The 23,671-nt window shown below is 41.9% G+C and overlaps 1 protein-coding gene across 1 annotated transcript; it reads left to right on the top strand.

Moving 5' to 3' along the window:
* Nucleotides 1-6,293: 6,293 nt before the first annotated feature.
* fgl2a (fibrinogen-like 2a) lies at nucleotides 6,294-16,206 on the top strand. Its single transcript, XM_076111841.1, has 5 exons — nucleotides 6,294-7,159; nucleotides 7,939-8,143; nucleotides 12,716-12,935; nucleotides 14,221-14,391; nucleotides 14,480-16,206. The coding sequence occupies exons 1-5, from the start codon at nucleotides 6,545-6,547 to the stop codon at nucleotides 14,793-14,795; spliced, it is 1,527 nt and encodes a 508-aa protein (XP_075967956.1). The 5' UTR covers nucleotides 6,294-6,544; the 3' UTR covers nucleotides 14,796-16,206.
* The last annotated feature ends 7,465 nt before the right edge of the window (nucleotides 16,207-23,671 follow it).

The raw sequence follows: 23,671 nt of genomic DNA, 5'->3' as shown, positions 1-23,671 counted from the left end.
ATGGTCTCCTACTGTACAGAAACTTATTTTCACCACACATCAGTTTCACTTCTGTGTTTTGTCCTTACTCTCCTCTGTCTCTTGGGTTTCCCGTCAGTGGCGTGTATCATCCGTGTGTGTGTGTGTGTGTGTGTGTGTGTGAGACCAAGTTGCAGCCGAATTTGAGAAGTATGTAATAGATGTTTTTCTTGACTCAAATGTCATTTTTCATTTGATGCATTTGACATGTCATTCAATATCTGCCTGAAAATTCAACTTGCAGCATGAGTGATCACAATAATAACATGCATATATATATTCATATATAATATACACACACAGCTCACCATTTCAGCTGGTACCGTGTCTTGTACTCTCTGTCCTCAGAAGCTTTCAGTTCATTGTATGCCTGGAGGAGTTGTTGCCTCAGTTCATTGACCTCACTTTCAGGCTCCACAGAGGCGCCCTCCTCCTCTGTTCTCTCCACCTCAGCCTGCAGCCTCTCCAGCTCAGCACGACACCTCTTTGCCTCTCCCAAAAGGTGGATCTCAGAATCCTGGGTACTACAGGATGAAACAATAATTTTAGTGCAGTATACAGATACTATTTCCTAACTGCGGTCCTACAGTACCAAACAAGATTAAAACAGTAGACTTATGTCATTATTTCTACATGACAGTACCCCCTGTTATCACACGTTTTCATGCCATATTAGAAATCACTATTGTCTGGATCTTCAGAAAAACAAACCAATAAATATAAAATAAATCCATATTAACATCAGTTAAACGGCATATAAGAACAAATAATCATATCAGCCTGAACTCTCGTCTAATTCAGATTATTCACAAAAGCTGTGGTACAATACACACATAGACAAACATATAGAGGCCGCTGATTTCCTTGATAGACTTTTTAGTACTGAGCCAATTAGATGTGCTGTAATGTGCGCATTTCCACAAGAAATTGGGGTCTCACAAGTTAATTTCACTTCATTTATTATGTGCCTTGGTGGCAATTTGGAGAATCAGTGTTCCATTAAGGATTTGATGAAGCTCAAAAAGCAGTAAGTTTTTTGATTGACTCTCGGCCTACTGCCGTCAGTTGTGGTGGTTAATACTGCCTCAGATACATCCTTGCTTTCACCTCTTGGCTCACATTAGATAGTCTGGCTCCACTAAGTGAGTGAGAAGTGACCCCAATCAAAATGTCTCTTCAGAAGCCGGTGGCTTGTCACAGATGCTACTTCCACACTTTCTCAACAGTATACGAGCGCAGCACAACTAGATCTGATAATGCAGTTCTCTTCAAGGACACTTCAGTTGGAGTTTGGCTGTCGCAAGATTTCAACTTCTCCACCGTGCTGTATTCTCAGCATCTTTGCAGTCGTAACGCACCTCCAAAGTATGACACACACACACACACATGAGGGTGACGAATGAACTTGTGTTTTAACATGAAAACATACCTCTTCAGAGTGTCTTGGAGGAGCCTGTAGCTGGATTTCAGTTTGGCTACTTTGGTCTGGCTGATTTTGCCCAACGACAACAACTGAGGAGTACGAAAACAGAAATATTACAATTCATTCGACATGAAAAACAGTTCGTAAAGAAGAATTTGCAGGTAGTATGTAATATGATTGATTATTTATGGTTGATAGTGTGTTACCAACGTTTCTAAATCTTCCTGCTGCAATAGATTTGTGGCTTTTTTTTTTTGAACAGATTGTCAATCATCCACATCAGAACAGTCCAGCTCCAGCCAGACATTACAGCAGTCCTAAACAGTTTGGCTTCATTCAGCTACGTTGGCAACAAATCTCCCTGCATGGGTGTGCCAGCTCAGGTTGCACCATTTCAAAGTCTTTGATGTGACCCAGAGCTGCCTGCATAAAAGCTAAAATATTAATACAACATCACATTCTATGGGCATCTCTCTGTTTTTTTTCTGCACAGAATATGCAATAGGACGATATTGCTTTTAACCAGATACAACTCTGACCAGTAAGCACTTTTGTAATATTGTTTTCGGGAGAAAATTAAGTTCCAGAAGTTGAAAACTAAATCACTAGGCTCAAAAAGAGTTTCAAATTTCACAATAGTCAGACCTTTTTTTACAGAAACGTTGCTTTATTTCTGTTGTGATGTGCTCAAACTTCAGTTACGTCGTAAGAATATATCTCGCCGGGCAGATATCGACCATAACAAAGATCAACTCCCTGATGTCTGTGAAGAGGATTTGACCCAAGTTGGGCTGAATGAACCTTTAATCATCGCGGCAGATATCACACTATCAGAACACCAGATCACAATCTGTATGAAAAACAAACCCCCGACTATCTGCAATCTCCAAAAAAGGAGAAGAAAACTCATTGAGAACTGTCCATGCTTAACGATAAGTAACCACAGTTCTTTAGATTACAGGTCCCATTAGGCCCGGGGTGATTTTTAAAAGTTGATAGGAAAGGACACACAGCTGTGAAACCTTGGTAAAACAAAACACAGCAAAGAGAAAAGGTATCAGGTCAACAGCAAATGATCACTAAGAATGTCTCTCTGTGGCAACGGAGTTGTGTGTGTGTGTCAACAGTGATAGAAACGGTGTTGTTGCCTCTTATCTTCAGAGCCAGGTTGGTAGAATGGGGGAGAAATGAGGGATCGCCTCGTCTGTATCAAAGAGCTGCAGAACTGAGGATATCTCAGGTCAGACTGTGTAGCAGGTAATCTAACGGCAATGAACACACACAAACTCCGATTATACACACACAAACACGCGGGCTGATAACTCAGCCAGACTTCAAACATTTAGGGATAGCCGATTATGTTTTCAGATTAATTTAATTATTTTGTTTATCTGGCTATTGTCAAACGCTCTAACAAGTGGCCGACCACGTTCCAAGGCTGAAAGGACGGAGATACGACTGTGGTGAATGATGCAGATTAGGGCTCTCGTTAATATGATTTACTCAGATGTTTTTTTTCCCAGTCAGTTCGCATTAGCAGTCGCCCACAAGGTCACGCCACCACAAGCAAAAACACCTGACAAGTATTACATGATCTGTGTTTAAAACATCTGAAGTGTGCTTAGATCTCTCACTGTTGCATCTTGAAATGGTATAAGTGGGCGGAAACTGAATTTGAGGCCGAATGACTCATCAAATATGTTGTGTTTTCATGCAACGTAGAGGACACACCAGCGGTTGCGACAGAGATCCTGGCCATACACCGGGCATTTATCCGAGGGAAGCAGCTTGAAGCTGTTTCAGGCAGCCTCTCTAATTACGCTGCCAAGACTTATCTTCAGCAGTATAGAGTATTGGGGTCTTTTCCTTTTATTGAGTGGCTGCATAAGGCTCACATGTGGTAGACCATCTTTGATGTGCGATCGAGGCAAACACTGGAAGATATGTATGCAGGCACACGTGGACACGCATACCTGTCCTCCCCCCCCCCAAGCATGTGATCTGTACTGCAGAGCGGCAATAAACCTTCCAGTAAAATAGAGTGTGTGGTGCTGCAGGTATGTGAAGTGTATAACAAAAACAACCTGTGGGCTTTAATACTCCGCACCCTCAGGGAAAAAAATAATGACCACTGAGGCACAGCAGTGGATTCACTGTGTGATGGAGAGGGTCCATCATCCCGCTCTGTGTGTAGCTCTACCTTCATGTCTTTATATTGGCTGTTTGAACTGGAAACGAGCCTACAGCTAGATTAAATCTCTTTGTTAGAAGAGGTTTTGTGCTGTAATATTTTCCTTTCTGGCGAGTTCCCCCCCATCAGGGCTGAGAGCCACTTCGGTAGATGAAGTCAATTATTCGAAACTGTGTCACTCCTCTAGAAATATGACATGGGCATGAGACATCCAAAGAGACATCCAGAAAGAAAATCTAATTCCACGAATCACATAAAGTACTGGAACAATAGCCATGTCCCAAAAACAAATAATCAGTGCCAAGTTATGGATTTTTACTCCAAGTAGGGCAACATCCAGACTGTAAAGGTCACTGAGGATCCAAAATGAATCGTTCACTATACAGAACAAACTATTTGAATAGCTTGTGTTGCTTAATAACGTATTTCAGATGCTCAATGAAATTGCCTTAGGTATGAATAATGTTTGTGGGAGAGTATGACTGCAATTTCAATTAAGTCTATCTAAAAACCACCAGAAATGACCACAGAACCACAGCCTCACTAAAGCCAAAAACAAGCGTATTGTTTATTCATTATTCTTTATTATCTGTTCCGTCAATGGGGACATCACAGCAATTCAAAGTTTTAATAAATGCTCCTCCCGTTGGTAAATGTCACCCATTGTGTAACTTCACACAACAGCTGGGGCCACAGAATGGAGCGGCGAGGACGAGGAGACGGGGTCCAAACTTGCCTGTCAGCCTACATCTGCCATGTTGAAGTATCTTTGAGCAAGGCACTTTCTGTAAAATCACAATTCAATATTCCAGTTTTCTGGATATGCATGTATAATAAGTGAAATAAGAATTGTCATGTGTGGAAAATGACATTTTGAAGGATATTCTGGGCAAGTTATATAAAATGTATATAACAGTATAAACCCCTTTGATGCATGACGCCCCCCCCCCCCCCTCTCTTTCTTTCTTTCTTGTCTTCAGTTGTACTATCATATAAAGGCAAAAACCTATTCCACACAGTGCAAAATGCAAGAGAATCATTAAGCAGAACAAAATAAAGAGCAGCCAGCAGTTTCAATTAATGATGATACTTTGTCAACCTGTGAGGCGAGCAGAGCCATTTGGAGTTTAAAAAAGAAGAGAGGCTCATTTGCATCTAATTTCAGGGACATGTTGCAGGTGTACCTTCCTGCTTTTGGTTTGAAATAACTATTTGTATTTTCATATGATATTGGAGAGAGGCTGTCTAAATTAAGTCCACATTTTCCTGACACAACATGGGAAAGTATTGAATCAGGAAATCACACTGACAAAACAAAGAGGATCCATTAAAGATACTATGTGATGTAGGGCTTGTTTTCCTTCTGAAGCACAATGTGTCCATCAGAGCATATCTTATCTGTATTGATTTAGCTCTATTCGGAGTTAATTGTGCCATCTGCAGCTGTATTACGTAGGATAAAATAAGCATCAAATGAAGACAGAGTACCGGCAGGTGCTCAATAGTGTAGATTGGGATTCAGGCGAAACCGATTCTGAAGTCTATGTTGCTTCTCTTTCTTAATTTGAAATATCATAAGCCTTGTAAACAGGCAGCAACCTCTTCGAGTCTGAAAAGTGAAGGCAATGCAGGCGTGTCTTAAACTTGCATTCTTTTTAAATGGTAATAAAGGGGCGACTCCTCCGTCATTAGGCAAACCCTATTTCTCACTTGATTCATTACCTCAGTTTATTTATGGTCTCAATCGATAGTTTAAAGTCTTCAATACAGCACGAGGTTCATTTAGTAAATTAAGGTCCCATTTAGAGTCAAATAGGCAATATGCTTTAGGGCGTGGCCACCTTGTGATTGACGGGTTGTCTGGTTTGGGAGTTGTTTTAGAACTTTCACCGTTTTCACAGCGTGATTTCGGTTCATGTGTGTAGTTCATAAATCATGAGTAATTGCAACATTTTCGTCTCCCACCATCACCGAGCTTCACCCTTTCGTGTCACTTTCTAGCTCAAAAATACTAAGACGGCAACGGCCAAAAACCAAGATGGCGACCATCAAAACTTAAGGCTTCAAAATTGAGTCCAAAAACCAATGGGTGACGTCACAAAGACTTTGTTTAATTCTCATTATACCGTCTATGTAAATCCAGAAAAACAGGTCGTTTGTCGTAATTGAAACAAACCCTCTTCATCGCTGCTGTTGGCCATGGATTTGACATTATTTGTACCCACCTAACTTTGGAGAACTTTAAAGAAGGCTTTAGAATCTGAACTGGGTCAGGAGACAAGGACTTTACTTTTGTGCTGCGGACATACAAAGTTACAAAACAACATAGCGTTAAAAATCTGTTGAGTGGATAGTTCCTGTGCACTGTGAGTCATTTTCGCTCTTCAGGGAAATGAGCAGACTCGAGAGTGAGGCGGGACGGCACCATGCACCGACTGCAGGCAAAGTACCTTCTCTCTCTCTCTCTCGACGTCCCTCCCTGCCTCAATTTCTTTCTCTCTCCCACACGCCACAATGCTGCTGATATGGTGTTTTGCATTACGCAATAGTACTGCCCCTCCCATCCTCTCCAACTCAGCACCCTCCCTCTCTCTCTCTGCCTCTCTCCCTCCCTCCCTCCCTCTCTCACTCGTCCTGATATTAATGACACAGCTATCTGAGGCAGCGGCAGTTCCTCTGCACTCTCCCTCCCGCAGGCTGTGCTCATACTCACATACACTCTTTACCAATAGGACACTGGACATACATTCACATACTCCTTCACTTACAATCTGCAGCCGCAGGGCACAGACATACACCACTATACGCATTCAGACACTTTGAGTTCATATCAGAGGCAGTTGCAGACACTTTCACTTCACACACATTTATTTCTCCTTTTACAAATCTCAAACGGGAAAAAAGAAGAACAAATGAGGACAATTGTGCTTTGCGTTTGTGCCAGCCTCCTGCTTACAACCACCTTGGTGCCGCGCATCAGCCAGGCAGCGGACTTGCCCATCAACTCACACCAGAGGTGGGACGCGAGAGGACCCTATTCTTCAGGATCTGAAACTGTGACTCCCACCTCCTGCCCCATTAAACTGAGACCCTCGGGCCAGTGTGGGAGCTCCGGGGCCGGGGCAGAGGAGGGGGAGGACTGCCCTTACCAGCTCACCCTGCCTCCCCTCACCATCCAGCTGCCCAAGCAGTTCAGGCTGCTGGAGAAGACGATGAAGGAGCTGCAGAGTCTGAAGGAGGTTGTCAACAAGCTGAAAAGCGGGTGCCAGGAGTGCCGCGGGGCACGGGGCAGTGGAGCTTTTGGAAATCAGCAAGCTGACCAGGGACAGACGCAGGTCCCCATTCAGAAGGATGCTGAGGGAGAAGTGAGACTGGACCTGGCAGGACAGGACGTGCAAGGTGGGTCCAGCCAAGAGGAGAGGGGAGATGGGATGGTCCCTGGAGCTACTGTGGACGTTGCTGGAGTGGGGCATGGTTCTATTTTTGGGAAAATTACACCGAGCCCGAGCAGTATGCAGGAGATGCAGGTAAGAGGCGCAGTTCAGTCTCACAAAAAAAAGAGACACTTTTTTAACACTTTTAATTGGAAAATGCAGCACTTCATTATGAATGGGGGCATTTTTTTACACTAAATGCAAAGATGAAACCTCTGGGCATATTGGCAGTATGTACATTCAGAAAATCCTTCCGTCAATACATTATTAGTTTTCTCAGCCTAATCTAAATTCACATAATCAATAGTTTAATCATTGTTCAAACGGTTTAAAATCAGTAGACAATCTGTGCCACAAAAACAATATTTAGAGGTCTGCACAAACAATAGGGGCACTGCACCAATTTCTGTATCTCCATCAAAGGCCATGTAATTTCCCATAAGCCAGTGTCATTGTCAGCCTTGTGAAGGTTTTAGTGACATTGACCTAAACAAACTACACTAGAGTGTGCTTTATAAACACTGGAGGAACAAAGTCACCTAAATTTGCCCAGTCAAGTGTACCCAGCTGGAATGTAAACTGGCAAGATGTTAAAAGACCTGTGAAGTCCTACATGGCATCAATCCACCAGGGAAAATGACTGGTACTGTAAACAGGGCTTCAGCGTTAGACGCCAGCCAAAATGGCCACAAAGTTGGTTGACTCTCACAGACACTTTGGCAGACGGCCAGCCATCACGCAGACGTGCTTCTATTCTAAAATTCTAATTGGCTGGTAAAACAATGAAGTGGGGGGGGGCTGGCGACTTGGGTAATCCACCTGCTTTGTATTCTGTGCACAGAAAATAATTTCCTTCCTCTGGCTCTTCCCAGGTGAAGCTAAATAGGATGTCAGCCAGCCTGCGCAACGCTAGGAACCAGATCTCGGCCGTGCAGGGGCGCCTCGAGGGGCTCAGTCTGCTCAACATGGACAACGTGCAGGCTATGGTGGATAGGCGGGTGGAGAACATCAGCGGAGTGGTCAACAAACTCAGCTCCACGTGCACTACCCACTGTCCCGTGCAGAACACCCCTCAGTGTAAGCCTGATCTAATTAAGATTACTTTGATTGTATCCTTTTTTTTTTTGCTATATTGAATCCATCTGAAAGGCCTCTCCATCTCCTCGGCTATTTACTATACATGTATTCTCTTTTGACCGAAACCCTCTCTCTCTGTGTTTCCTATTGTGTTATATTCCATTCTGTTCCATCTTTGCTATCTTTCTGAGCATGATCAAGAAGACCTCTCTCTCTCTCTCTCTTTCTCTCTTCTCTTTATATTCTTTTCTATTTCCTTGAAATCACCACAGATGTGATGTTGTTATAGTAATGTAACCCACGCACGCAACCATACACATCCAGCAGTTTGAGGTTGACGTGAGGTGAATTCTCTGGCTTTGGGATCTATCCAATCATGCCCAAGTGGACATGGTGACTTGTAATCACTACCAGCAACCCGACTCTGGGTGGTCACCTTCGCCCATTGAGGCCTTGCTTTTCTGGGAAATGGGGAAATGAAAGCTTCCAGGCTGACGATGACATTGACAACTACACACGGTGGTTTGTTGCAAAACGCCCCCTCTATTACCGATACGAGCAAGATTACGTAAAAATCATGAGGAGAGGAATTTTTCCATCAGCTTCACACTTTGCCAAGTGAGGGTCTGCAAAAGCTTCACATGTCCACTACATTGCGATTACAGCGCCTCATTCGGCTAAGTGCAGCCATAACAAAAATGACCACAGCAAAATAGCTCGAGGTTGAGGTCACACTGTACATGCCGTCAACGTGAGAATTCAAATGACCTCTTATATAACAAATTCAAGTGCCTTGACATTCCGCTGCTCTCCATATGCAGAAGCTCAGAAAGGGGAGAGGAAGAGAGACAGATACTTGGCGCCTACGCTACTACGTAGTGTGAACATTAAAAAAAAAAAAAAAAAGCCCACAGTTTCAAGATTCAGTTCTGCAAAGAAGAAGGTCCAGATATTCATGGGAGTAGAACGTCACGATGGAGAATGTGTAAAAACATATCAATAGGGATTGCAAACTAGCCGAGCATACCAAACACTCCGGTTTACATTGATGCAAAAGCTTATTTGGATGAGGGCACAGTTGAAATGCAGGCCCCTTTTCAGACTGGAACTGAATAATATCCCAGTATTGCATGAGTGAATGTGAATGTGACACCATATTGGGGCTTTTATGTAGAATTCCTAAATAGATTAGCTGGGACAGTGGTGTGAAGGGAATCCCAGCTTTCTTTCTTCCTCTGTGTTTTCTTTCCCCCTAAACTTGCCACTTTCTCCTTCAAACTCTCCTTTAATCCCGTCCTCTCTCTCTCTCTCTCTCCCCCCTCATACATCCATCCTCAGTTTATGCGTCATCTCTCCTTCATCTCCGCTCTTTTTCATTTCTTCTCTTAACTTTTTCCCCGTCTCCCTCTCTCTTTTAATCTCATTTACCGGTGCCTTACCCCTGCCTCTCGCTTCCTCTGGAGGTCATGCTCTTGAGTGCTCATTCCTGCATAAAACAACTAGCTCTCGTTATCTCTTGACAACAACACGAGAAGTAATGTAGGCAGCTTTCCCCAACATTAGTCACGGATGGCACGCAGGGTCAGTAACACTTGTCTTTGTACATCAATCTGTCATGTTGCACTCAAGAACCGGCAAGTTAGGAAATCGTGCCTGATGGGAGTCTAAAGTCAATCCAAAAAAAAAAAAGCAGATATGAGACAGCTGTTACCATGGAAATAAACTGTCTGTAATGATAAGACTTCTGCAGTTTCGCAACATGAGTATAAACAGTTGCGGTAATTGCTGTTTTTACCCAAGTGATATGTCTTATCACATGAGTGACGATTGATATGAAATTAACACTTCGGAGCTTTTAGAGAGGTTTCCCTCATGCTACTCACTCATGTCATACACAATCCTATTTTATTTACAATGTGAAGTCTTGTTAATCCTAAAATTGCTACACCACAGATGCTTGATGGATATGTCCCTCTACAGTCCATGCCATGAACACTGAATGTCATAAGTGCTTAGTGAAGCAATTCATGGTTAAATGGTTTCCCTGCCACGTTGTGGATAAATCATCGTAGCATTGCTAGAGATTTGCACAAAACCAAATTTAAAATTCAGTTTTCATCCAAAAGCAAGCAGACCTGAGGTGTCTGAAGATCCCATCAAGATAATATTTCCAGGAGATATTATGTGAGACAGATGTGTATTTTCAACCCAGATAGGAGTTGTAGCGATGGCGCCTTGGCAAGCAAATTTTAATAACCACTCACACAGGCACGAGGATTTATAAACCAGCCACACTGGTACGGCTCATTAGGCTACACTACACAGTTCAAAACAACATCTACACTCAGTGGCTTTAGAAAAAGGCATCTGAGGACGCTAAAAGAAAATACATTTTTCTAACTTTTTCATCCCAAACTTCTTTGTTCCGAGCTCAAAAATACAGCAGCTGATGAGGAGAAGAGCTAATAAAACACCGGCATACATTACCCAGACATTTTAGGCCGATGCAGAATTGCAATTTCACCGTCAAGCAAGACTAACGGTCCGTTTGTCAAGATGCTTTAACCACTCGCAGCTCACTGCTGTAAGCATTCATTTCCCCCCACTTTGCCCTGCTGCAAGCACTAATCTTCACTTTCACTCCTGTCAGATGTATAAAGGCCTTGAGGTGACTGGATGATAGCAATTCATGTTACTGTTCAGCTACATTAACTCAAAAACAAAGAATGGATGCCCCAGTCCGCTACGCTGTCGGAAACTGCTTGTCTGCAATGTGATGACGCGCAACTTCCTCGAAAGGAAGGGTGCTGCTTTTTGATGAGAAATTCTTTCTGTCAAAACAGACAGTCGTCGATTTAAGCTGCTTTTGCTGGGAAAAGATAATATTATCACTTTGGATACACATTTCCTTCCGGTACAGGTGCTAATCGTAGCAGACTACAGGTTGTCACAGAGTATGGTTCCTTGTCAACAGAGTTGTCTTCCTCTCACGCCAATCATTTATCTGTGTGCAGTCAGCCAAAACAGGCAATGCGGGTTGGTCAAGAAGTCAGTTGTCAGCCTCTAAGATAGCAGGCTACCGCTGTTTGTGGACGTTGGTTAGCGAGCAAGAAAGCAGCCAAAGCATCTGTAAGTGGCTGATATTAAGAGTTATTTAGGGCAGGCAGTGAGCCAGAGGAAGTCAAATGATATGGCTCTTGTCTGCCTGAGAGTACTGGCTGCCCAAACAGATGAGGACAAATAAAGAGGGCAGGATGTGAAAGTGAAGGAACTACAGTCACTTCAAGTGAAGGAGACATTGAAAGAATTTACAAGACAGCACTTTGAACGCCGAGGGCAGACAGAGCAGTTAACGTGACAAGGACACGCTTTTTAACCTCACGCTCTCCATATGGAGTGATCTACCGTCTGCAGCCGTTTTGCACACAAATTATTCTGAAGATTTAGAAGACGGCTGCAAAGACAAAGCACCTGAAAATCTGAACGGTGCCTTTATTTTGTGCAACATATATATATATACACAAATACCTTCTCGTTCAATCACAAAACTCTCGTGCTCACAAAACACTACTCGGTCTTCTCTTCCCCTCCCTGTGCTTCAAGAAACGTGACGTCTGGCCCTCTGCAATCAGTATGGTCCCCCACTGCCTTTGCTCTGTTATAATCTACCAAGCCACTAAATTGATTTAACAGTATGACAAAACTGTATCGGCAAAGGCATGCGTCAAACAAACTCAGCAGGGGGTCCACATGCTGCCTGCCCAATGTCAGGATGATTTAGACCCCAGGTGCCGAACGTGCGGGGAGGGGGTACGTCTCTCTAATCCAGTTTTACACTTTCCCACGTTTTTTGACAAATCTGTTCCTTTCAATTCCCAAATGTTAACTGACGGGAGCCTTTGGACCTCGGTTTTTGGATGGGGTCAGCAGCCTGCAGCGCGACACAGGAGCAAGCGTTTGGAAAATAAGTGGACAGGTATAAAAATATGGGGGAAGAAATCTTATAAAGTAGTGGCGCTGTATGGAATGGGCCTGTGGTGCGGCACAGGGGAAGGTCACCGACTTTTATCCTTCAACAGTGGCCCTTAGTCTTTCGTTTACTTTCTTTGATGTTGGAGTCCTGCTTGTGATTTTCAGAAAGGGGAACATCATGTTGAGAGGCTAAGGATAGGTGAGGGTGCTCTGCTTACTGAAAGGTAGTAGACTATACTCTGTTTTATGCTTGATGACTTGTTGAACTTCAGTTTGATCCACATGTGGAACAGGGAATAATCTGCTAACACGCTGGTTAAAGAACATGCTGAACTGTTTTGTGTTTCAATACACTGCCCCGGAAATGTATGCAGGAATGAGAACTCGGTTTAAAGCTGGATTTCCTGCTGATTTATCACATTTTCTCTCCCTTTCTTCAGTCTTCGTCAGCCTCAGGGGCCGTTGCTAGTACTGTCTCTTGGCCGGGCAGAGACAAATGCCAGAGCAATGTGAAAAGAATATTTAATATCGTCCAGTGTCATCCCATTAAAACAGCCCTTTTCTTCTCTACCTCCTCACTCTCCCTGTATCTCCAAGCAGTCATCTTAGCCCCTCGGGATTGTTCAGACTACAATGTGCTGGAGGCGAGGAAGAACGGTGTGTATCGGGTGACCCCTGATCCCCGCAACGGCACATTTGAGGTCTTCTGTGACATGGAGTCTTTTGGAGGTGGATGGACCGTGATACAGCAACGGCTCGATGGGTCTGTCAGCTTCAACCGCACCTGGGCCGAGTATAAGAAAGGCTTCGGGAACCTAAGGTAATGGGGCTTGTGTAGCATTCCTAGGCTCCTCTCAAAAGATGTCTCAGGATGGGGGAAAATGCTTGTTATAAACTTAAGTGTGTAAAAGCTCAATTTCACTCTATTATAAACAATATGAGGCTTAAATACCACAGACAGTAGGTAGAAGATGGTGGAGTTCAGATATGACCACAAACAGGTTATATTGTAGGGTAGTTGATATGAGGAACTGGAAAACTGTAAGTCTGAGAAAATGTGATGGTCATATTTTTATTTGTTTCTTGTAAATCTCCATAACTTATGGGAGTGAATTACAAAATCACCTTTGACAAAAAAAAAGAAACCCATGACAAAACACAAACCCCCCAAAACAACTTTGAACTCAAGAAACTCATCAACTACACTCCAAAGCTTCACAGCATGCTGCACTTGCTCTCCCACAACTGTGGGAGCCAGAAACTGCTCTTTTATCAACTTCTCAGCCTTACCTCACTGGAACCTACCATCTGCTCAGGTAACCATGGGGGTGAACTAGACCGATACACATCTTTTAAACAATACTCAAAGCATTAATTCAAGATTCCTCTCTTACTGGAGACAAGCAGAATCCATATTTAGGACCTACGCACACTCATCAGTGCACCAACTTTAACATAATGTCATTTGTTACAAAATAGTTTTACCCTTCCTCCCCGGTGCCTATCACTCAGTGCTGGGAGGACCTAACTATGCACACCTGTTCCCGCTATCACTGATTGTTCACCACCTGCTCTCACAAGCCGTGATTGTTCACCACCTGTTTTCACCATCACTCAAAACAACTAAATGAATAGAAGTTACCACCTTAGAACGTTTTTTACAGATAATAAACTTGACTAAAATTAATGATTGAAGTTTAAAAATTTAACAAAACAAAAACGTGTTGAAGAGAAAATGGAGGGAAGCAGCTTTTTCATACTGACTATTTTGTTTTAACGCAGTGCCTCTACTATAACTGGATTCAAATTTCAGCAAATTTTCTCTATTCCTCTCTGTACTCCTGTCGGAATAACCAATAGTTACCTCTTGATATTCATGCCTACAGATCTATCGTAACCTCCCACTGAAAGAATAATATCTCCTCTCATCCTTCTTTTTCTGACACATCACTCTCCCCTTGCGTCTCCTTCTTTCCTCTCCTCCCCTCTGGGGATAAATTAATTCAGATGTACTGTAACCACTTTCTCATCAAGTATACAAGCATGTGAGCCTGTAAATAATTTGTCCTATCTCCTCCTTCCTCTACCTTTCCCCTCTGATGTAGAAGTGAATTCTGGCTGGGCAACGACCATATCCACTTGATGACGAAAGCCAAAGACATGGTCCTCCGCATCGAGCTGGAGGACTTTGAGGGTGTCCGGGAGTATGCAAAGTACGACCAGTTCTATGTGGCCAATGAATACCTTCGCTACAAGCTGTCGATCAGTGGATACAGGTACAATATTAGATTCTGTGTGTGATTAAATATTCATAAGTAGGACTACATTATATGTATATATAAATATATCCATGTGTCTTTGTAGTGGGACAGCTGGGAACGCCATCATTTTCAACAAGCACTTCAACCATGACCAGAAGTTTTTCTCCACGCCCGACCGCGACAACGACGTGTATCCCTCCGGAAACTGCGGCGCCTACTACAGCTCCGGCTGGTGGTTCGCTGCCTGCATGTCCGCCAACCTCAACGGGAAGTACTATCACAAGAGGTACAAGGGAGTCAGGAACGGGATCTTCTGGGGAACATGGCACAACATGTCGACAGAGTACTACCCTACTAACTACAGGCAGGCCTTCAAAACGGTCAAGATGATGATTCGGCCCAAGAACTACTCTCCTTAGGAGGACGGCTAAATATTTAATATAGTCAGACGAACAGATAGATGGACGAACACAGACAAAGACAGACAGAAAATGGATGAACAAGTAGAAACTCAGACACTCATACACATGAGCATAGTCAAGCATTTGCACACATTTACACGTGTACACCGGAAAAGCAACTTTAAGCCCTTTAGACCGTTTGAATGCAGTAACAACAACAATAATTGAGAAGAAATGTAACTGTGCCATTACTTTTTCCCACTGCAGTGAGTGTGGCCTTAAAAATGTTGGATTAAAATGATGATACTAAAGGACAATGGACTATGAATGATGATGGACTAATAAAAAAAAATAAAAAAAAGCACATGCAGTGTAAAGGCCAGCCTCCTGCAGGGGGCCATAATATTATACGGAGGGTTACCGTGAAAGATTTTTCACTGTTTCTCTGACATTTTTCCACTTTGTGTCCTGCTGCCTCCTGCTATAAACCCAACGGAGACACAGCACAGCACACAGTAGCAGTAAAAACTAATGAGCTGTCATTTTCTCCGCTCTAAATGGTTTAATAATTAACAGCAGCCACTCAAGTGAGGGATATGAGAGCTGATGAAACAGTTTTGAGTGGCTCTGAAATCCATTGTAAACGACTTCATGCCGGGGTCAGAGTCAAACCGTTCAAAAGAAATTTAAAAATAACTACAGCAAGTGATGTACTACACACGTTGGGCAGCAGTGCACTTAATGGCTTCTGTGTCGTTTGTTTAATTACACTGGGACACTTTGCTAATGTACTGTCATCCTGTACAATATAAAACATCCCCCGTATGAATCTGCAGCCTGAGATACAAATTCCATTGGATCATTTCCGAGTACATTCTGCATTATTGATGCTCAAGTAAATTCTTCGTGACAGCAGCACTACACTGCTGCAAGAAAAAACTGTTCCAATTGTATTTCCACCGTTATCTCTAGCGGCACTGAACTACTGCTCATCTCTGGATGTCGCACACCAGTTTTCACATGTAGAAAAAAAAAAAAAAAAAACATCCCTGAATCACCACTTGTACAATACTGCCGCCTAATGTTAGAAAACTGTATAGCATCATTTAATCCATTCTATACACACACACACTGTGAATGGGAAGGATGGGGAGAGAAATGTTTCACTTTAAGGACGTGTACAGTATTTATTTTATTTTGTGAGGTATGATAGCTTTTATATAATACATAGGTCATACAATACAAGGTCTAATTTGTTGACATTTGAGCAATGATAAAGTGTGCATTGTTGTGACCATTTATAGTAATTATGTGTGTATTTGGAGCTTTGTGTGTACAATATTGATCTTTTCTATGATTCATATTCAACTGTCATGCCAAAAGATATGCACTTTTTATACAAAAAAATAATAATAAAGTTCTATCTACATGGCTGTGTACATTGCAGTGTTTGGTAGGTTGAAATCGTATCCATGCCCGCTCATCTTTATGCAAGCATCTTTAATGAATGTATACAAAAATGCATACGCGTTTAACATGAGTATCCATGAGAAGAAATCCCAGAAGTGTGGGCTTATTTGACGGCTGTAAAAATTGAGGGATGAGGCCCATAATAAATGGGTTAGTGAGGCGCTGACTCAATAAAACGACCCAGTCAAAGAATGAGTTCACATCAACTTCACAGAAGATTAATGACCAAACTGTGGGACTGTGAATTTAATGTCAGTCCATTAAGTTAATAAAAAAGTATTGTGCTCATCCACATGATGATCTCAAGTTTCGAGTATTCACTTTTGCTTAAACATTAAATGTAAGAGTACCAAGTGATATTCTACACATCAATTTAGTTGGAAAATGAAATGATTGGGGATTTTTTTCTTTTTTAGTTAGAGTAAATACTGCAACTGTCAAACGTGACGTCTGTCTTTTCTATTACAAGAAATGTGATCATTTATCGACATGCAAGAGTCTTACCTCATCCAGGCACTGGAAAGCAGGGCTCGCAGTAACATCAGTACTAGCAGAGGGCTGCTCCTCTGGGAGTGCAGCATCAGGAGCCACTAGAGGGTTGTCCTCCATTCCCCTCTCCTCCTCCTCTTGTTCTTCCACCTCCACTTCTCCTCCATTGGGATTGCTGCTATCCTGCTGCTCCTTAAATAGACTCACTAATGCAAAACATAGAGAGAGATACAGTCAATCAACCAATCATCTATCAACGTACACATAGAGAGGTAGATGATTGGAGGAAGCTGGACAGCAAGGGGAGAGAGCAATCTAATTATAATATGGTACTAAACAAACATCAGCAATACGCTACGCTTGATGGATATCTTGCAATATTTGTACTCTCTCTGTCATTTACTGAGAGGTGAACAAGGCTACTGCAAATAATCAGTAGAGGGGTCACAAGGTAATTTGATGCAAAAGGTGCTGTTGCTCAACTACCTGGAAATACTAGCAAACCGGAAATACTAGCAAGTATGGTACATTACAGTAAGTACATTTAAATTGGATTTTTAGTCTTTTTTTGTATAAACGACACAGAATACATAATAATAATTATATGACGATAAATTACAGGCAGAGTAAACAGGGGCATCACTTAAATAAACAAGTGTTACATTTTTTTGGCTTTTATTGCGAAGGATTAGAGTTGGAAACCTGTTTCCGGGAGATATTAGAATCAAGACACTTGTTTTTGTGATTATAATTTTAAAAATAAAAAAGTAGACAAATGTGCTGTTCGTTATATTACATGCAGTATGCAATGTCATTCGACCGACAGACAGACATATTGACATGCACTTTCACACATTTAAAAACCCTGATAGTGATTTTCTCTCGCGTTTTAATGAAAAAAATATACTTATAAAATTGTGAAACGTGTGCACATACCGTTAGCTCAAAACTGTACGCGCTATAGTTTACGACTTTTATTTGCAAGTAACGTTACTGTGTTTGCGTCGGTGTTCGTCGTAAACAAAGAAATAAAAGATTTACGCAAAAGTCTTACTTTGGAATGTCTTGAATCCTCGCGCACGTCTTCACGACTCCGTCCCTTATTTATTATGAAACTTCAAAACCAAACATACGCATTGAATAACGTTACAGCACGCAGTTAATGTTTGCAAAACTCAATCACGGACTTCTTTCCGGCTGAATGGTTTGTTGTGGTTATCTTAGCAACAAAGTCAGACGTCCCTAATAATGTCCGGTGAAGTCCCTTCTTTTCACATTGATTATTTTTAAACAAGCAATATTTAGCTTTTGTTCCTTAAAGTTACTAGTTAATAATATACAAATATGTAAAAGTTTAAAACAACCCAAACATCCATCCATCCATCCATTATCCAAACCGCTTATCCTGTTGAGGGTCGCGGGGCGCTGGAGCCGATCCCAGCTAACATTGGGCGAAGGCAGGGTACACCCTGGACAGGTCGCCAGTTCATCGCAGGGCACATATAGAGACAGACAAACATTCACGCTCACATTCACACCTACGGGCAATTTCGAGTCTCCAAATAACCTAAGCTGCATGTCTTTGGACTGTGGGAGGAAGCCGGAGAACCCGGAGGGAACCCACGCTGCAACGGGGAGAACGTGCAACCAAACCTTATTTCCACACTTGCAGTGACTGTCCAGCAGATGGCGTGAAACAGTAACTGTGGTCTCGCTGCACATCGTGTGTCCTGCTTTGCCAACAGAGACCAGCATCAAAGGTCAGCTGACAGTGAGCACTCTGAATGGAAGCACTAAAATTAAAGTGGATTCAACTGACCTGAATCCAAGGTGAAAGGGATGGTGATGATGCAATACTGCTGTTCCCCTGTTAGCTTCTTTCCCACAGTGCACTCTGGGAGCTGGCACGACCCATTACTCACTCCCTGCAACAGCTGCAGGGATGTGTTATCTCGGCAATGTATGTGTGCGCTGCCCAATATGTGTGTGTGCAATGTGCATACAGTATGTATGAAAGCAAGAAGCACCTTCTCCTTAATATCGTGGTCATCCTTGAATCTCTGTTGGTGATGAATTATGGGAGACTGCTCTAGACTGTGTTTCCTATAGTATGTTCCGGATTTACCTTGGATTTACTGGCTGGTGCACAAATGACCTTCCTCTTCAAAGGCTGTTTTCAGTCTTACTTATTTTTTGTCTACAAAAGTTTAGAAAACCATTTTGCTTAGCATTTGGTACAGAGTGCACTTACAATGAGGGTGAGTGGATTATCGTGTGCAGGAATAAAGGCATGCAAATGAATATGCATAATCTTTTACAACACATGCATGTGGAAAAAGCCCTGGTTGGTTGAGTATTGGTGTTTGCATGAACACATGATCTTGCTGAGTTCAACTGATATCATTACAGTAATGCCTTTCACTATTGTGCAACTTCAATTCCCCTTAACCTGGACCAATACTGATGGTACACTCCGATGCAACTTGGTTGTTTTGGCAGACAAGGTATGCAATTGTTTTGTGCACAAAGTCAACAACGGACTAACACACCAATAATGGATTTTCTAGTGATTGCAAATGAGTTTGACACATTATTCATAAGTTGGCTTCTGTTATAATGGCACATTTTGTTTTTTTAATGTATAGGACAAAATCTCCATCTGCTGTTTTTCCTTTTGGAGCCAGTATGAATGAAGGCACACTCCAATTAAACCTGTTATTTATGTAGACCTTATATTACCGCCCCTTGCCGAACAAATCACACAGGCCTTTTGGTTAAATATTTTTTGCGGATGTTTCCAAAATGAACATTGAATCCTCTCCAAAAGTCTGTATATGATAACTTCTGAATCCTGGCAGACTCTTGCTTACCTTGTGTTGAAAACGTGCCAATTCTTGTGCCAGTAGTAGGACCGCTTTTGGCTTAAATAAAGCATAAGGCCCAGTTTTATAGCTATTTTGAGTGAGAAAAAAACGTAGAATTGCAAACGTATGTGGGAATAATAGAAGGACCCTGAAAGAGTTTTTGCTTCAGGTTACTGTTTGTTGTAAAGTCAGTTATTGATTTACATAAACTGTACAATTCTATAATCCATTAATTACATATTTTCTGATGTTGCTTTACCTTTTCAACTCAGTTAAACTTATTAAATCTGACTGTATGTTTTATAAAACTCTGTTTCACCATGTCAACCAAAATTGCTGACTTGAGATTCATGAGTTCGCATGAGTTGCAGTGCTGTGAAGTTTAACGATCTACAGCAGATGTTGATGATGCATGTGTCAGTCACCAGGGGCAGTTAGCAGGGTGGACGACTGGGATAATAGATAGTGCATGTAGTGGCATGGCTTTAGGCAGTCTGTTGGGTATTCATGCCCCCCTTGTGATGAATCATAACAACTAAGGGGATCCTTTGCCTTTTCATCTGGCTCCACCATCAGAACAAATGTTCAATTTTTCCAATCCTTGGATTCATGAGTAAATACCTGCAAAACTAAATCACCATAAGTCTCAGCTTTACTTTGTGTTTTGTGCTACATTAGCATGTTAGCATTATCATTGATGTACCATTAGCATGCCGGCATTAGCATTTATGTCAAAGTATGGCTGTACCTATGGTATAAGTACAGTACAGCCTCACAGAGCCACTAGCTGTAGATCCTTAGCCTTGTCCTTAAACATTAAGCAGATTTTTATCCAAACAGTATGTAGATCTGCTGCCACTCTTATTTTGTGAACTCAGAGAGTAGGTCGAGAACCACAGCAACCATGGGTGTCACATTATGTGAGTGCACGTCCAACATGTGTTTGTTTGCTTACTAGCCCGTGCACAAACCAGGCCTTTGAAAAAAAGTTTACTGCTGTATTGGAGTCATCACAAATGCAAATGGTGGTTGGGGGTACGTTTTTACAACCCCCACCACCTCCAGGTTCCTCTCTTTTATGTGTGGTTGGTTGTTGGGATTTGACTGTTTAAAATTTCTTAATTAACCCCCCCCCCCCCCCCACACACACACACAATGTGCAGTGTTCTTTTTCCATACACAAAATCTGCTGTTACAACATCTCTTGTCAAAGACTTTGTCCTTCAGACAAGGCGTCTGGAGGGAGTTTATAAACAGATGTTTAAAGTCTCTTAAAACCTTGAAACCAGCTTTTTATTGAAGCCCGGTCTGAATCTTTCGTGCACTTTAAAAATACTATTTGTGTCTTTGAGAACGCTTTCCCTTTTTATTCGAAGGCACAGTAGAAAGCAAGAGATGAAACTGCATGAGATGTTGTGATTACCGTTAAGTCATTTCACCCGGAGGGATGGAAACGGGAAACTTAATACAACTACTCATTGTTGGATCCGACTGCATACTGCTGAGTTGACATCCTGTATATATATTTTAGCACCATCAAATCTGAGTTTAGTACACTAACCTAAAACATAAATCACTGAGAAACTGAGAAGCGCCTTTGGCAATCTGAGAGAGTGATGTCATTCTTCAGACCTCTGTGGAGAGTCCAGGGCATTGTTCCTCGGTGTGTCAGTGGGCAGACCAGAGGCATCAGAGCCCTCCAGCTTGGACTCCTTTGACTCACCACTGTCCACGGTTCTCCCAGACAAAAAAATAAAAACACAGGTACTGAACAGCTGTGTCTGTGTTTTCAGTGTCCTTGTGTTTAAGAATTATCAACTAAAGCCAAATGTGTGAGCAGCAACAAATGTCAAGATCTTGACTCATTTGGAACAAATCCTAAACTTTGAAGAGACTTTAAATCTTCAATTACTTCAAGCTTGAACCCAATGCATTATGTGAACACAATACACTGTGTTGAATTGTAATGTATCAGATTCGACTGTAGTAAATAATGCGATTCTTTTGTTATGTCACTTTTCACCATGTCATGTAGGACTTTTATTGTTATTGGTATTATGTGTATGAACTCATTGTTTTTCCTCATATCAAACAGATAATCATTTTCACTGTATAATACTGGATTATGTGATACAATATGCCGTGCAGGATATACTGGATCCTTACTGTGGTTTTGTTTAATTACATTTACAACTGGCTAGACGGCTTCGTTTGTTTTGATAGGACGGTATTCCTGTCAGCACCACTAGAGCAACACCTGGTCTGGATATACAGTAGTTGTGTGTGTGTGTGTGTGTGTGTGTGTGTGTGTGTGTGTGTGTGTGTGTGTGTGTGTGTGTGTGTGTGTGAACATGTGTGTATGCAGGGGCAAATTCTTTGGATGATAGATTTTTGAAGCCTTTGATTGTTGAGATTTGCCAGTGCAGATCTCTTGGATAAAGTAATGTTTTCATACCATTCCTCGTTCAGAAAGTCAGGAAGAAAATACGATCATTTTATGGCCAGTTTTATGGTATTCCTGCAGTTCCAAAAGAAGAAGTAGAAGGTTTAACGGACAATGGAGGTCAAGAAGTATATGTTCCTGATGTATTTTAAACAATGATGAAGTTGTATTGAAACAAATTGACCTTGCTGTCACATGGTCACAGACTGATCTTCTCCATGTTATCAGTCTTAGTCAGTATATTGGCCCCTATATGAGAACCTATTTAAAAAGCCTCTTCTCCTCCTTTTACCTTTCATTTGGTCTCTCTTTTTATTTCACAAAGTCAGATTCTGCTCATCACAAGGCCTGATATACTTCTAATGGAAGTATACATGTCGTGCCGCTCATGTAACAAGTATAATCATCTGTGGTTGAGTCCATACATACACCAGGCTGATGTCCAATAAAATGAAACAAATTGCCAGCTGCTGCACGTATAAGCTGAGAGGAAATGGATGCTTACTTCTGTTTTTTGAGCTACAGTTAGTTTTTATGATGCACATTCAGCCTAAGAGCCACTTTACTGATACACTGAGAACTAGATTGTTCTTATTTTCTTCAGTGTTTTTTTCACATCAGTATTATTGCGTTTTGGTTCCCATTGTGTCCACTAAATGGATGCTTCTGCTTCCAAACAAATTTGACTTTATCCTGACTTTTGACACTTGAAACAATGATTTTATTTATAGTCAGCGTACATAAATCCTAATTCCTGGAGACGATCGATGAAAAAAAACATCCTGTAAAAGATAATTGCAAATCATTTGGGAAGTCTAAGCTCCATGCTAAATGAAGAGCTGAATCAATTTAACCTAATGCTGTTCACCTTTAATGCCCAGTCAAATTATAGATTCCTGGAACCGACTGAATCACTGTCTTTGTTCACATGGATGACGTTGGATTGTAACCAGTTGAACAAAGTAGAGCCATAAGTGGCAAAGAAAGAGACTACTGTCGCAAACACAGAAAAACAAGAGCAAAACAAGAGAAAAACACGCTTTTAATAGATTCATTTACTGTCAGATAAAACCCTGCTTGTAGTCTGACAACTCATGGTAAAGCTTGTACTGGTAGTGCAGAAAGTGAATTGATTCCAGGTGTGTGACCCTCCAGGACCTTTGAGGTGGAATTAATCCAAGGACACCCTACAAATGTCCATGGGGATTAGAGTAAAACTACCACCACCTTCTTGTTTCCACTGAGGAAAGGATAGAGTCCTGTATCTATTTTACTGTGCTCCACAAACCTGTATGGATTTTATGGTAAAGGATTTGGGGGGTAAATTGGACACAGGTCACACTGAAGAGATGGTGAATCGAAATAAACACAGCGGGTCAGGTTGTCTCACTGCACCGCAGCAAAAGCAAATCAATCTGTCACGAGTGCTGGGTCACTTTGTCTTGATTCTCACGGCGATGCACTCAAGTTACATAAACATCTTTTTGTTTGGTTTAGGCTTAAAGTTGATCCAGGTGGCACTATAGCTATTTCTGCAGCTGTGGCAAGACTGTTTTCCTTCTCAATCTTTATCTACACAAAGAGGAATTACGTACCGGATGCAAGTTCTCCATTCCTTCAAACTAGCA

Source organism: Anarhichas minor, unplaced genomic scaffold, assembly GCF_050575085.1.
Source record: "Anarhichas minor isolate MPS153535 unplaced genomic scaffold, ASM5057508v1 ptg000045l, whole genome shotgun sequence".
Classification (NCBI taxonomy): domain Eukaryota; kingdom Metazoa; phylum Chordata; class Actinopteri; order Perciformes; family Anarhichadidae; genus Anarhichas; species Anarhichas minor.
Note: the sequence above shows the minus strand (reverse complement) of the source record. Positions and strands in the feature narration are given on the sequence as shown.

Excerpts from the sequence above, each read along its gene's own strand:
- fgl2a (XM_076111841.1), top strand. The coding sequence starts at position 6,545 with ATGAGGACAATTGTGCTTTGCGTTTGTGCCAGCCTCCTGCTTACAACC. Across the intron at positions 7,160-7,938 it reads GCAGTATGCAGGAGATGCAG|GTGAAGCTAAATAGGATGTC; the intron begins GTAAGAGGCGCA and ends GGCTCTTCCCAG. Across the intron at positions 12,936-14,220 it reads AAAGGCTTCGGGAACCTAAG|AAGTGAATTCTGGCTGGGCA; the intron begins GTAATGGGGCTT and ends CCTCTGATGTAG.